Source organism: Misgurnus anguillicaudatus, chromosome 4, assembly GCF_027580225.2.
Source record: "Misgurnus anguillicaudatus chromosome 4, ASM2758022v2, whole genome shotgun sequence".
In the NCBI taxonomy this organism is placed as follows: Eukaryota; Metazoa; Chordata; class Actinopteri; order Cypriniformes; family Cobitidae; genus Misgurnus; species Misgurnus anguillicaudatus.
This window is the reverse complement of record NC_073340.2, coordinates 4,607,333-4,620,550: the sequence shown is the minus strand read 5'-3', so window position 1 is coordinate 4,620,550 and position 13,218 is coordinate 4,607,333. Positions and strand designations below refer to the sequence as shown.

At 36.9% G+C, this 13,218-nt stretch overlaps 1 protein-coding gene across 1 annotated transcript in view; it reads left to right on the top strand.

Moving 5' to 3' along the window:
* Window positions 1-10,493, top strand: part of antxr1c (ANTXR cell adhesion molecule 1c) — a 36,384-nt gene extending 25,891 nt beyond the window's left edge. The window contains exons 15-18 of the mRNA XM_073866571.1: window positions 21-119; window positions 2,467-2,639; window positions 2,747-2,822; window positions 8,383-10,493. Coding sequence (XP_073722672.1) covers window positions 21-119; window positions 2,467-2,639; window positions 2,747-2,822; window positions 8,383-8,634 — 600 coding nt within the window. The 3' untranslated portion in view covers window positions 8,635-10,493. The remainder of the gene's footprint in view (window positions 1-20; window positions 120-2,466; window positions 2,640-2,746; window positions 2,823-8,382) is intronic.
* The last annotated feature ends 2,725 nt before the right edge of the window (window positions 10,494-13,218 follow it).

Genomic DNA, 13,218 nt, shown 5'->3' with positions numbered 1-13,218 from the left:
ATTGTGTGCATCATTTTCAGGAATCAGACGATGAGGATGGAATGCCAAAAAAGAAGTGGCCCACCGTAGATGCTTCATATTATGGTGGTCGAGGAGTTGGAGGAATTAAAAGAATGGAGGTTGGTACATTCAATAAAGAAAAGTTATTGCAGTTAGTTTAGGTTATCTATTGAACCACAAGCACTTTTGAGTCACAAGGTTTGATTTTATTAAAGGGTTACTCCACTTTCATAAACAAAATTCTCATAATCACCCCCAAGTCATCCAAGATGTTTGTCTTTGTTTGTTCAGTCGAGAAGAAATTGTTTTGTTTTGTTTTTGTTCATGATTTTTCTCCATATAGTGGACTTTAGTGGACCTCAACAGTTCACAGTTTCAGTGCAGTTTAAAATTGCAGTTTTAACGCAGCTTCAAAGGGCTCTAAAAGATCCCATCTGAGGCATAAGTGTCTTATCTAGAGAAATGTTCTTCAATGTACTTTTAAACCACAACTTCTCATCTTGCACTAGCTGTGTGATGCCCCAGCGCGACCTTACGTGTTACGTCATCACATTGAAAGGTTACGCATGATGTATGTGAAAGTACTGCGCCAGCGTTTAAATGAATAGTCTACTCATTTTCAATATTAAAATATGTTATTACCTTAACTAAGAATTGTTGATACATCCCTCTATCATCTGTGTGCGTGCACGTAATCGCTGGAGCGCGCTGCGACACTTCGATAGCATTTAGCTTAGCCCCATTCATTCAATGGTACCATTTAGAGATAAAGTTAGAAGTGACCAAACACATCAACGTTTTTCCTATTTAAGACGAGTAGTTATACGAGCAAGTTTAGTGGTACAAAATAAAACGTAGCGCTTTTCTAAGTGGATTTAAAAGAGGAACTATATTTTATGGCGTAATAGCACTTTTGGGAGTACTTCGACTCGGCGCAGTAACACCCTCCCTCTCCCATTATGAGAGTGAGAAGGGGAGCGGACTTTTCAGGCGAGTCCAAGTACTCCCAAAAGTGCTATTACGCCATAAAATATAGTTCCTACTAACTACTCGTCTTAAATAGGAAAAACGTTGATGTGTTTGGTCACTTCTAACTTTATCTCTAAATGGTCGCTCCAGCGCTTACGTGCACGCACACAGATGATAGAGGGATGTATCAACAATTCTTAGTTAAGGTAATAACATATTTTAATATTGAAAATGAGTAGACTATTCCTTTAAGTGTGGAGAAAGAGGAGCATTCAGACTTTGTTGTATGTGGAATGAGATTAATGTCTTTGTGTCAGTTTATTGTTGAAAATGGTCTGCAAGTCTGTGTTTCACATATGTAACACGTGACCTTTTGCATCACACGGCTGGTGCAAGACAAGAAGTAGAGGTTTAAAACTACTCTTTTTGGCGAAAATGAGGATCGTTTTGCTAGATAAGACTCTTATGTCTCGGTTGGGATCATTTAGAGCCCGTTGAAGCTGCATTGAAACTGTAAACTGTCCACTATATGAAGAAAAATCCTGGAATGTTTTCCTCAAAACATCTTGGATGATATGGGTGTGGGTAAATTATCAGAATGTATAAGTGGAGTATTCCTTTAAAACTAACAATATCATCTTTTTAGCAGTCCCTCCAGAAAAAACGCGATTATACGATCGCATGATTCAATGCATAATCAGCCAAAGTCCGTATATTTATCATTTTTTCAAATACGTCGCACTTTCGCAGCATAAATTGCAGATTTCCATGCGCAAAATATGCGGGGTTGCATATGAATAATCCCCACATTTTCGTAGCAAAAATCACATATATCTTAGCAGAAAGTACAAAAAATGTTGCATTTACTTCACACAAGCTGTTGCCATGGAAACTGTTATGAATTGACGTGATTAAGTGCAAGTTCCCGCAATTTTTACAAGTTACATCACATTTCATCGCATAAAATTGCATAAATATCCTGCATATTCCATCACATTTTTTAAGAAAACCTGCCACAAGATCAAGGATTTTTGCCCACAACAATCACAAAAAAAAAAAATTCTGGAAGGATCGTTTTAGGATTAGTTTGAAGGTCACATTGCTTGGACACTTTCCATGCCTTGATCATAATTTTTTTTAACAAAGCTGTTTGTGTAAGACAAAGAGAAAGCGCTTTTAAAGTGAGTGAAGTTTCCAGTTGTGTATTTAGGAATTTCTTTGATGTAAAGAGGGATTCAGCTGAATTTTTCCAGAAGGTAGTGGAGATAGAAGAGCACAGGATTGGCGACTGTTCTGAACTCAAGCAGCTATCATAACTATAATACTCCCATATGTCAAACCCTATCAGTTCAAATATCTGAAACAGACCTAGAAGTAAGATATGAAAATATCTCATGAGAAAAAGTGAAAAACACACTTTTGGCTGAAATAACTAATAAATATTCCTAGTTTGTTTTAAGGTGCGATCTGAAAAGACATTTTTGTCCTATGGTCCAGGTTCGCTGGGGAGGGAAAGGATCAACTGAAGAAGGTGCTAAGCTTGAAAAGCCCAAGAATGCTGTGATAAAGATGCCTGAGCAGGAGTTTGAGCCGTTTGAACCCAAACCCAGAAAGTCAGAAGGCAGGAGGCAAGCTCAAGACAGAAAGTGGTATTCTCCCATTAGGGGTAAGGATTTATCTTTATGTTTAAAGCCTGTCGTAAGCTTTACTTTATAGATTTATTGTGTTGTTTTATTAAGTGCTGTGTTTAATAGCTCATTTTTTATGTTCAGGGTAAACTCGATGCAATTCTGGCTCTTTTCCGCCGTGGATACGACCAAGTTTCACTTATGAGACCTCAACCAGGAGATCACGTGAGTATCCAAGCCAAAAACCCATAAAAACCTGACCTCCATTATCGCTTTTCCAGAGTTGCGGTGTAAAAACTGCGTAAAACCCTCAACTAGTTTCTACCAAAAAGCTTTAGCCGTTTAGTAGATTTTTGACTGGTTTGCTCCACCCTCTTCTGCCGTAGCCCTGGCTACATCATACTTGGCCAGATATTTCTTTACCTTTCATTTGTCAACCCAGTAAAAAAATGCCCCGTAGGCCAAACGAGTGCCAAGAAACATCATAGTCACAGCTTGCCACCTGCATCAGATCAGTAGTCACAGAAAAGAAATAAAACATAAATGTAGGCATTTTCCAGACAGATTTTTGTCTTGCTTTTTAATTTGTCTAACATTGACCTTTAATCATAGCTCAATGCAGTGATCTGGGGTAAAGCATCTTTAAAACTGTGAATTATTTGCAGAAAATCCACCATAACCTTTTAAACTGGCACTCAAATGTTTAAGGAAAATCTTTTATTTTACATGCATCTGTTCCATGCAAATTTTAAATGACACATGGCAGATTCATATGTGCATACAAAATCACAGCCATACGGCCTTAAGCAGAGGGTTGCATGATGCAAAGTTTCTTGCAGAGGAATGGCTCTCGCCTCTTTACCCTGTTTCACTCTCGACTGCTTTGTGGTTTGTGACGATAGGGCTGAAAAATTCCCAGACAGACTTTTTTTCAATTTCTCTCACTTTTAGGCATGGAAAACAAATAGGCATCATTTCCTGTATAAAGTTACATTACTAAAGTATAAACCATATCCAGCGGTGCTTATACTGTGACATTTGACTGCCGTCAAAAGATGTTTAAATTAAAACTATAGCGACATCTACTAAGGTCGAAGTTAAGGTCATGTCAACTTTTTTTTAAAGTTCGCCTCCCTTTTCAAAAATGTTGTCATCATTTCCTCCCCCTCATGTTGTTTATTTTGATGTACACAAAAGCTGTTTTGATAAATGATGGTAACCACACGGCTGCTGGTACCCGTTGACTTAATATCTCTAGTATTCTATAGTTTATGTGGTTGCACATAGCTGTGCATTCCCACCGTGATTTTTCATACGACGAGATGGTTGTTTCGAATTCTTTTGGTTAGGTTCAGAGCTCAGCAGTACAGAATATGTCTGTGTATATGTTTGCCTGTCCTCTATAGTGTATTATTATCTCTTCCCAGTCTGGTTTTCTCATCTGCACAACGCTTCTGCATTCAGTACCACAATGCACCGAGATCAGTTTTCCACTGGCTGTTTCAGCCGCTCTGACGTGAAATCCGGTGGGTCAAAACTCTGAGGTTTAATTAGAGGCTTTCAGTTTGACCCCCTCCCCATCAGCAAACGCCCCCTCACACACTCGCTCTGGTAGAGGTTAGTGTATGAGGTCACATACGCCGCTGTTTCTACACAACGGCCACATCAAACACTTCAGGCATCGTCTTGAGACTTACCTCAGACTGGTTTATGGCTCCAGCTATAATTGCAGATGTTTCAGAAGGTCTTTTACCTCAGCCATGTTTGTTTCTTTGTCGTGGACTTTTAAACAAGCCTGTTGAAAACACCTACCTCACCACCAGTCTTGTAATGTACACTTAAAGGTCACATAATACATGTTGTTTCTCCTAATCTTATGGTAAGCTTGAGTACCTATAGAGTAGTATTACATCCTTCGTGTCCCCAAAGAGTCTTTAGTTTTATCAGATTTATAAAAGAAAGATCTGTACTGTTACTTTCCCAGAAAAAAAACGAGCTCCTGGAGGCGTAACGAGTCACAAGCAAGCAACACAAACAAAACATTATCTCTGGATAACTTATGATTCACTACAGGTTCGTTTAGTTTACATTATATGCACTTAAGCACCGATTGCCAACAAAACAGACATTTGATGAAGTTTTACTTACCGCCTGTGACTTATGATGCGGTTGGGATTGCCCTATTTCAACGAAATCCAGCGTTAAACAAACACACTTGAACAACTCCACTGCTAACCCAGATAAACTATATTCATTGTTTCCATAAGGCTGGGTTCATTGGGAAGCTGAACAAGCTTACATTTCCCTCACAAACAACAACACACTTCTTTGGTTAACGTTGATTTCGTGTCAGCTTTTGCTTGGTGTGTGCATGGGTTATTCCGGTTAGTGCCCATATAAGGACTTCCACTGTACTTCCTGCACTGAAATTGCCCATAAAAGAAATAAAGCAAGTTTGTTACATATACATTTTTCATGTCCTAAAAAACTTTCAGAAACTTTTACGAATACTGGCGAAGTGGATTTGGCACAGAAATACTCCGTCATATGTCCAACTGCTTTGTCTGAAATAGCTTTAACCCCCAAATTAACCCCCCCCCCCCCCCCCCAAAGGATGCCGACATGAGGGTCAACATGAAATGGCATGTGTTGCCCATTTTACTCTTTAAAGGAAGGGTGCATGATCTCTGAAAGCCAATGTTGATATTTGAAATGACCTAAACAAACACACCCCTACCCCAATAGAATCTGGACCTTCTTTTGATAGACCCGCCCCACACATGCGCAACCCAGGCAACAATGTCAGTTAGTAGACACGCCCCTTTCTACTGATTGGCTACAAATGTGTGTTGGTACTCGGCCCGACTCCCTTTTACAAAGTTTTTTTTTTAAATCATGCACCCCGCCTTTAATGTGGGGAGTGAAACAGGATATTTTAAGGGGTCGACATTGCTAAAATAAACATTATTTTGTGTATTTTTGTGTAATGCAATGCTTTTATTTTAATTTCACAATGAAATTAAAATTAAAAACTAATTTTTTTGGAATGTTGTTACAAATGACTTATCTGTGAGCTTCGTTATTTTAAAAAGGTCATGTTTCATCATAATCTTTAATTAAAAATGCAAATCTCCTCCCCTCTTAGAAACAATCTCTCTTTACTAACGGTTTAGCAAAAAACAACATGGCCCAACATCTAACAATCCAATTAATTCTAGATGGACAAATTCAAGTCCCGCCCTCATTTCAAAAGCCGTTTCACTCAGATATTCATCACGACGGGGAAAATAAGACAATCACTACTTCCGTTTTACTGTTAAGGTTCAAAAACACATTATTCTCCACATACCGTGGAAAGCTTTTGAAGCCTTTCTCTATGCCCCACCTGATTGGTCAGCTAACCAGTACATTCCGATTGGCCAAATACCGCAAGACTGTGACAGAAATGTTACGTCCCTTACCACATTTGCAATATCAGCTCCTAAAGCACAACGTCTCATCGGCATGGCAGCGGTGGCAACAATAGTGCAGCAAAAATACAATTCTTTGCATGCATTTGGGAGGTGTTATGCAAATCTTTCCATACAGTGACGTAGATATGTTGGGGTGTGTTTGAATGAGGTGTTTTAGGAAGGTGTGGATTAGCCTTTACTTTTAGAAAGAATATCTCTTTGGGTTCGAGACTTTCCGGAACTCCTATATGCACAAACAGCACTCCAAAGACATGAAAAACATGAAATTGCATCAACTGGCATTGCTGCAAAGATTTCTTTCACCTTTGTTTTAAGGTGAAGCAAAGAAAACAAATGTTATTTTTTCTTTGAAATAACATGCACAGATATTGTGCACAATAACACTAGGAACATGTATAAAACTAATAGCTTAATTGAAATTTGTAAAACACACACAAAAAAAATTTGTTTCCATCAAGTACAAATAAGCCACCAAATAAGATTTAAGTGCATCAATAGTAGCTGACATGGATAGGTAAACTATTTCATAAATGAGGATTTGCAACTGAGAAGGCTCTGTCTCCTTTTGATTTTAATCGAGAACCTCGCCTAGAAGAAGAACAGGCCTAGCAGAAGTATGTTGCTGGAGAAGAGCACTAATATATCCTGGTGCCAGTCCATTTAGGCCCTTATAGCAACTTATACTGAGTCCTAAATTCAGGGTTCTCACAGGTCCTTGAAATCCTTGAAAGTGTGAATCTGGGGGAAAAATTTCAAGGCCTTGGGAGGTTTTTGAAAATATACATACATAGATACAGATCATTGAAAGTGCTTGAATCTGTTTTATGCAAGAAAAAAAATCCATATTATTCCCAGTATAGTGTAGGATAATATCATAAAAATTCTAGACTTTTTAAGCACACGTGCTAAACTGTTCGCTTCAAATGCTTATATCTTCTGTATGCGAATGTTGATTCATAACAAAATGCTTTTTTGCATAGTTGTATTTGACGCATGAACACGTCTTGGGTTACGTATGTAACTGTTGTTCCCTGAGAAGGGAACGAGACGCTGTGTCTCCCTTGCCACACTCCTATAAAGCCGTCTTTGGCAATATTTCAGATATACTTCCTGACTCCAGCATCACCCTGTCTTTGTCGTTAAGCCTCACCATTGGTTGAATTTGATATACACATTCAGACGCACTTACCCCTGGAGGCGTCCACAAAGTGTCACCGCAGTGACGCAGCACGAGTTCCCTCAAAAGGGAACTGTAACAATTTATATTAAAAGGTAACAAGATGTAACTTTGCTCTCACTTGAAATGTGTCCCCACATTTAGTCCTTGAATTTAAAGGTGTTGGACCTGGAAAGTCCTTGAAAGGTCCTTGAATTTGAAGTTAACTAAGGTGTGGGAACCCTGTAAATTTGACTGAAAGCCTATGAAGGTAGGCTAAAACCGGTATTCTAATGCACATTTTCTAGTTCCTGTTAAAAGCAGCAGCATTCTGAACCAACTTCAGGCGTGAAAGTGATGCATGAGAAACACCATAATATAATACATTACAGACCAATCTGTAATAAATAATAAACATAATAAAAGCATGCATAACAAACTCCAAATCCCTAAAAGACAAAAAGGTTTTCGCTATATTCCTTAATTGGAAAAACTAACTACAGAGTTAATATGTTTATCAAACTTTAACTCGGCATCAAAATGATTCCAAGACTCTTTGCGTGATTATGTAAATAAAATCTAAGATGACCTCATTCATTGATTACAGGATCAGAAAAACTCGGTGGACCATCACTTCAGTCTTTGATTCGTTTAGGTGAAGATAATTGGCTAATAATTAATTACATATATAATATAATTATTAATATATATATATATATAGTATCCAGTTTACAAATCAAACTGTCTAATGTTGGTAAAGTCCAGACAGTCTCTCCGAAGGTTTGGGGTTATAGAGGATTTTACACTTTCCATGATGTATAATTTATAATTCTGGGTGATTTCATCTGTGGTTTTCACAGGGCTTCAGCCAATATGTGAAATTGTGTGTTTGTGTGTGTGTGTGTGTGTGTGTGTGTGTGTGTGTGTGTGTGTGTGTGTGTGTGTGTGTGTGTGTGTGTGTGTGTGTGTAGGAGAGAGAGAGAGCTAGAAATTAGTGAAGCAGAGAAAGAAATGCTCAGATCTGGGTGTCATTACCACAGCAAGATTCTGGAAAATAGGACAAATGAATTCTTGTGTATTGGAATGCAGCCATTTTCAGCCGAGAGGATTACCTCACTGGTGTGAAACGTTGTTTTTCTTCTTGTTGTCCCCTCAGGGCCGATGCATCAACTTCACAAGAGTGAAAGAGGAGGCGGCCAAAGCCCCTCCGAGAGCTCAAAGTCCACCTCCACCCCCGCCAGACTATCGTCCGGTTCCCAGCCCAGTCACCCCCCCTCCAAACAGCCCACCCCCAAGAGGACCGCCTCTGGCTCAAACTCCGCCTGGTCCACCACCTGCCCGACTACCCCCGGGACCACCCTGTCCACCTCCGGCACGCCCCCCGCCCAACCTCAATGGCAAAGCTTGAGATAAAAATGCAGCCCCTCCCCTTGCAGTGCAATTCACAGCCAAATAAATCGCTTCTCTCGCCAAAGGATAACAAAAATATGCACATGGTATTTATCAGTCAAGTTAGATTACGAATCACGATGTGTTGTGTAGTTTGTTGCTGGGCAGCAAAAATTGTAAAAAAGCAATCTCTGTAAGTAAATAACTGTTGTGACAAAAAATTCAACTACTGAGTTTTCCATAAGCAGATAATTAAAGATCATTTTTCGTATTTCACAATGACTGAAATACACCTTTGTATCCAGGCTGGAGAGCTTGTGCTTGTTTAAAGGAATGTGTTTTTAAGATTATGTTCGATTTAACTTGAACACAAGAATAATCCCATGATATCAGCAAAAGATGCCAACATTTCTCAAATAACCAGTATTAGATGTTATGTTATACTCTACAGCATCATGTGCCTTGTGCTTTTATTTTGTTTTATTTCTCACAAAAATTGTTTAGAGATTTTACAGTCAGGTTGCAATCTCTCTCAGGTGAGTCTTTGGTCAAAGAAAGTGGGACAGATGTTAAAATGTAAGTAATGAGAATGTGCAACGGCTGTTTAGCATCACAATTAAATGTCTTTGTAAGTTCTTTCATTTAAGGCAAATGACTCAAATTGCTGGACTTTTAGAAAGTGGTAAGAATGGTTTAAATGTTATTACATAGCTTTACCTGGGTGAATTTCAGAGAAAGTTGACCAGGTCACATGACACCCCAAATGTAAATATATTTTATTTCAATTTAAATACCATATACTTTTTATATCATTTTGTACCAAACATGGAAAAGAGACATTTGGGCATTATGGTGAAAATAAATTGGAGAGGATATAAACCTATTGGGTGGTTATTTAACATATGCTGGATTGTTTTAAACAATTGTTGGGTCAAATATAAATAAAAAAAATATTTTGATAAATTTAACCCAACGCCTGGGTTTGTCTCTTTTTGACCCAATGCTGGTTTGAAAATAACCCAGCATTTTAAAGAGTGTAGTGGTCATAAAAATGTCAGCAAACCAAAATATCAGTCATTGTCTTTAAACCTAATGTTTTATTTTCTTCTGATATCGGTGTAAAATGAGCTTGACATGTTTTTTGAAATTCACCTCATCTGTTTACCTGTAATGTTTGTCGTACAGGTTGAACCTCTAGGTTGAAAGTCAGGTCATGTTTTTTGTATTCCACACCTGTACTGTATGTTAATATTCATCTACATTTCACCATTGAACATAATTGCAACTGCAGGGCAGTTCACAGCATCTAATTTATTATCCCCACGCCTGAACGAAGGTACTTGAATACGACAAGGTGTCCTCTTTTTAAAACTGGATACTGTGCATGAAGCCAAATATAGAAAATGAAAAAAATCACATCAGATATCAACCAGTGCCTTCGGTTTGTACGTTTGTTTTTTTAATAACCTTTCTTTTGTACTTCATTCAAGTATGATACAGTAGCACTGTTTATACATTGTTTTATAAAAATTGGTGCATGCATTTCATTTTCCCGTTCATGTAGTTTTGCAATCAATAAGCAATAAGTGCTCAGCTGTGAACAAGCAAAAATTTTCAACTCACTCACAAGAAAGGCATTATATGCGACGATTGCAGTATAATGCTGTTGGATATAGGCATTTTCAATTGGATTTTTTTTTGTGGCATCTGAAACATTGATTTGTAGTATTCCACAAACACAAAACATTGAAACCAGAATTATAAATTCTCATTAATATTGTGTTACAATGTATTAACAACAATACTGAAGCATCTATTGAAAGGCTCATAAATGTTTACTTTTTCCACAGTATCAATAAAGGTTGACTTTCAAGCTTTTTCTGGCATTTGTCTAGTTATTGGGGGGTGAATGTGTGAAATGTAGGAGGAAAGTAATTCAAACACTCAAATATTTGTGTGTTTTTGGAAAATTAATTGGTGTTTTGCATATATGTAATTTTAAGGTATTTCTGAGTAGGTGTGCTCCTCAAACGTTGATCATTTTCTCATCTTTCCTAAATATCTGGGAAGTGTTTTACTGGCGACCTTTAAGGTTTGAAATGCTCTTTTTTCGGACATTTATAAAAATCCAAAAAGGTATGGAAATATGGAGGAAGACTCAGATAGATTGGGTTACGAGTTACCACCCACAGAAGGAAGAGTGTGAACAATGGGAGAGATTTTCTGCTGTGGAATTATGGGAACATTAGGAATGGGGTGTGGCAAATAACATATGCTGTGTAGGCAGATAACAGACAACACAGGTGGAAGAACGAATTGATTTAGTGAGTTAAAATTGAGAGTAGATTTTTTTTATTTATATATTTGAATAAAGTAAGAGATTTAGGCTTAGTTTACAACAACAATTTAGTAAAAAACTGATGTTTTTCCTTTGGGTTTTGAAAAAAAAATTATGTACACTGGAAAAAGTTAAATTAACTTAAAAAACAACAATTTAAATGTTCTCACTTAAAGGCAGAGGGCATGATCTCTGAAAGCCAATGTTGACATTTGAAATCACCTAAACAAACACGCCCCTACCATAAATACTTATTTTCCCCACTGAATTTTACTGGGCAAAATATAAAAGTTTGTATAAAATGTATAAAGTATAATAATAAAATATAAAATGATAAGCATATATTTGCAGTTGAAAATATTTAATTTTAATATTTTCAAACCTGTTATGTTTACAGGTTTGAAACAAACAAAAGATTTTTTCCAATGTGACATAAGGAATAATTGATGACGGGCCGTTAAATTATTCAAAAATAATGCACACCCAAGGTGGTAATGCACCAGAGTCAATTATTTTGCTTATACCACGGTTACATTGCTCTGGTGGTTATTTTAAGACATTTGATAGGTTAGGTGTGCGTTTTACAGAAAAATAACACCTGTGAAACAATTCTCAACCAATCAGAAAAAAGCATTCAACAGCCCTGTATAAATGCTTTCAAATATATTTATTTTACAATATATTTCAAAATATAAAAAATGGCCAAATAATATATTTGTATATATGTGTATTTTGAAATAAATGTAAAATTATATTTGAAAATATATTATTTGCCATAATGAGTGTTTAATACTATAACTGACCATGGACTATAAACACCAAAGTTTTGTAAACTTTGTTGGAGAAGTGTTGATAAATTTAGTTTCTGAAGCAGCTCAAACACACTGCTGTAGGCTGGCATTGTTGTTTTGTTTATACTTGTGCATGCCTATAGATTCAATGTAAAGATGCTCATGATGTCACTGTTATGAAAGATTTGCATTTTCATAGTTTACATGAAGAGAACAAGGGTTGTTTAAAAAATTTTGCACTTTGAAACCTGTCAACAAAGGTTTGCGTTTACAGGACCCAAAAATGTTTCATTGTAAAAAAAATTCATTGTAAAAAAAATAGTTACAACAACTTTGTTTTGTATGTAAATTCTATGTACTATTTTAAGTTTTAAGCTGTAAATAGTTGACATAACTTATAAAATCAAGTTAAAAGTGTTACTTAATTTTTTAAGTTAAAGTAGCATAAAAAATATGTTGACAAAAATGCTGCATTTTTACAGTGTGTGTATAAACAGCCAAAATGCATAAAAACATTCCCTGTTTCAGTTAAAATCATTGTTGTGTTTGGAGCCGATGGTGAAGTGGGCATTGGGCAGTGGTCCAACGTATGGTGCAGATGCACTGACGGCAACCCGAATTCGATTCCCAGCTCAAGGTCCTTTGCCAATCATGTACTTTCCTGTTCTCACCTTACCCTATCTGGCAAAATTGCCAAAAAATAACAGAAAAAAAAGAAATTGTTTACGTGTAAACAGCCTTTTAGACAGTAATCCATAATGGATCTCAGACAGGGTATATGTCAATCATGCACTGTAAAAAATAGCTGTAATTATGCAGCTGGTTGCCAGTAACTTACTGTAGAAGATAAAGACTGAAAATGTTTAATGTTTATTTCACTTTGAACAAACTATTGCCAGTAAATAACATAAATGTAAAATCTACAGTAAGTTACTGGCAGCTAGTTGTAATACTGTAATTTCTACAGAATGTTTTTACAGTGTGCCACAAGGCTGTAAGCAAAATTTGCTGTAGGTTGAATGGTTTTTAATGTTTTAAAGTGCACCTATTTCATTGCTAAAAACAAGGTTATTTTGTGTAAGTCTGAAGCGAGGGAACTATGATAATGTCGGTCTTCTCAACATCACCAATCCCAGGAAGTAAACTGTTTGTACCTTTTGCATATCGTTAACATATACAAATACACACTTACACACCAAAGGAAATGTGAAAACGTGAATCGGACAATAGGTGCTCTTTAACTTTGCTGTTGTTCCACCTGAATCATATTGCACACCAACTAGTAGATGATCGGTCAAGTTATTTCTGTAGTCACCAAAAACAGCATCAGAAACTGTTTCAGTTATAGAAATGATGTGCCATCTCTTTTTGCCTCCCACATGCTGAATAAGAAGATATGTGGGAAAGGTTTTTTATCTGCCCCCTCTGTTAGCCATTCTGATAAGGGATGTAAAAGTTTGGCATTGCCGCAAAT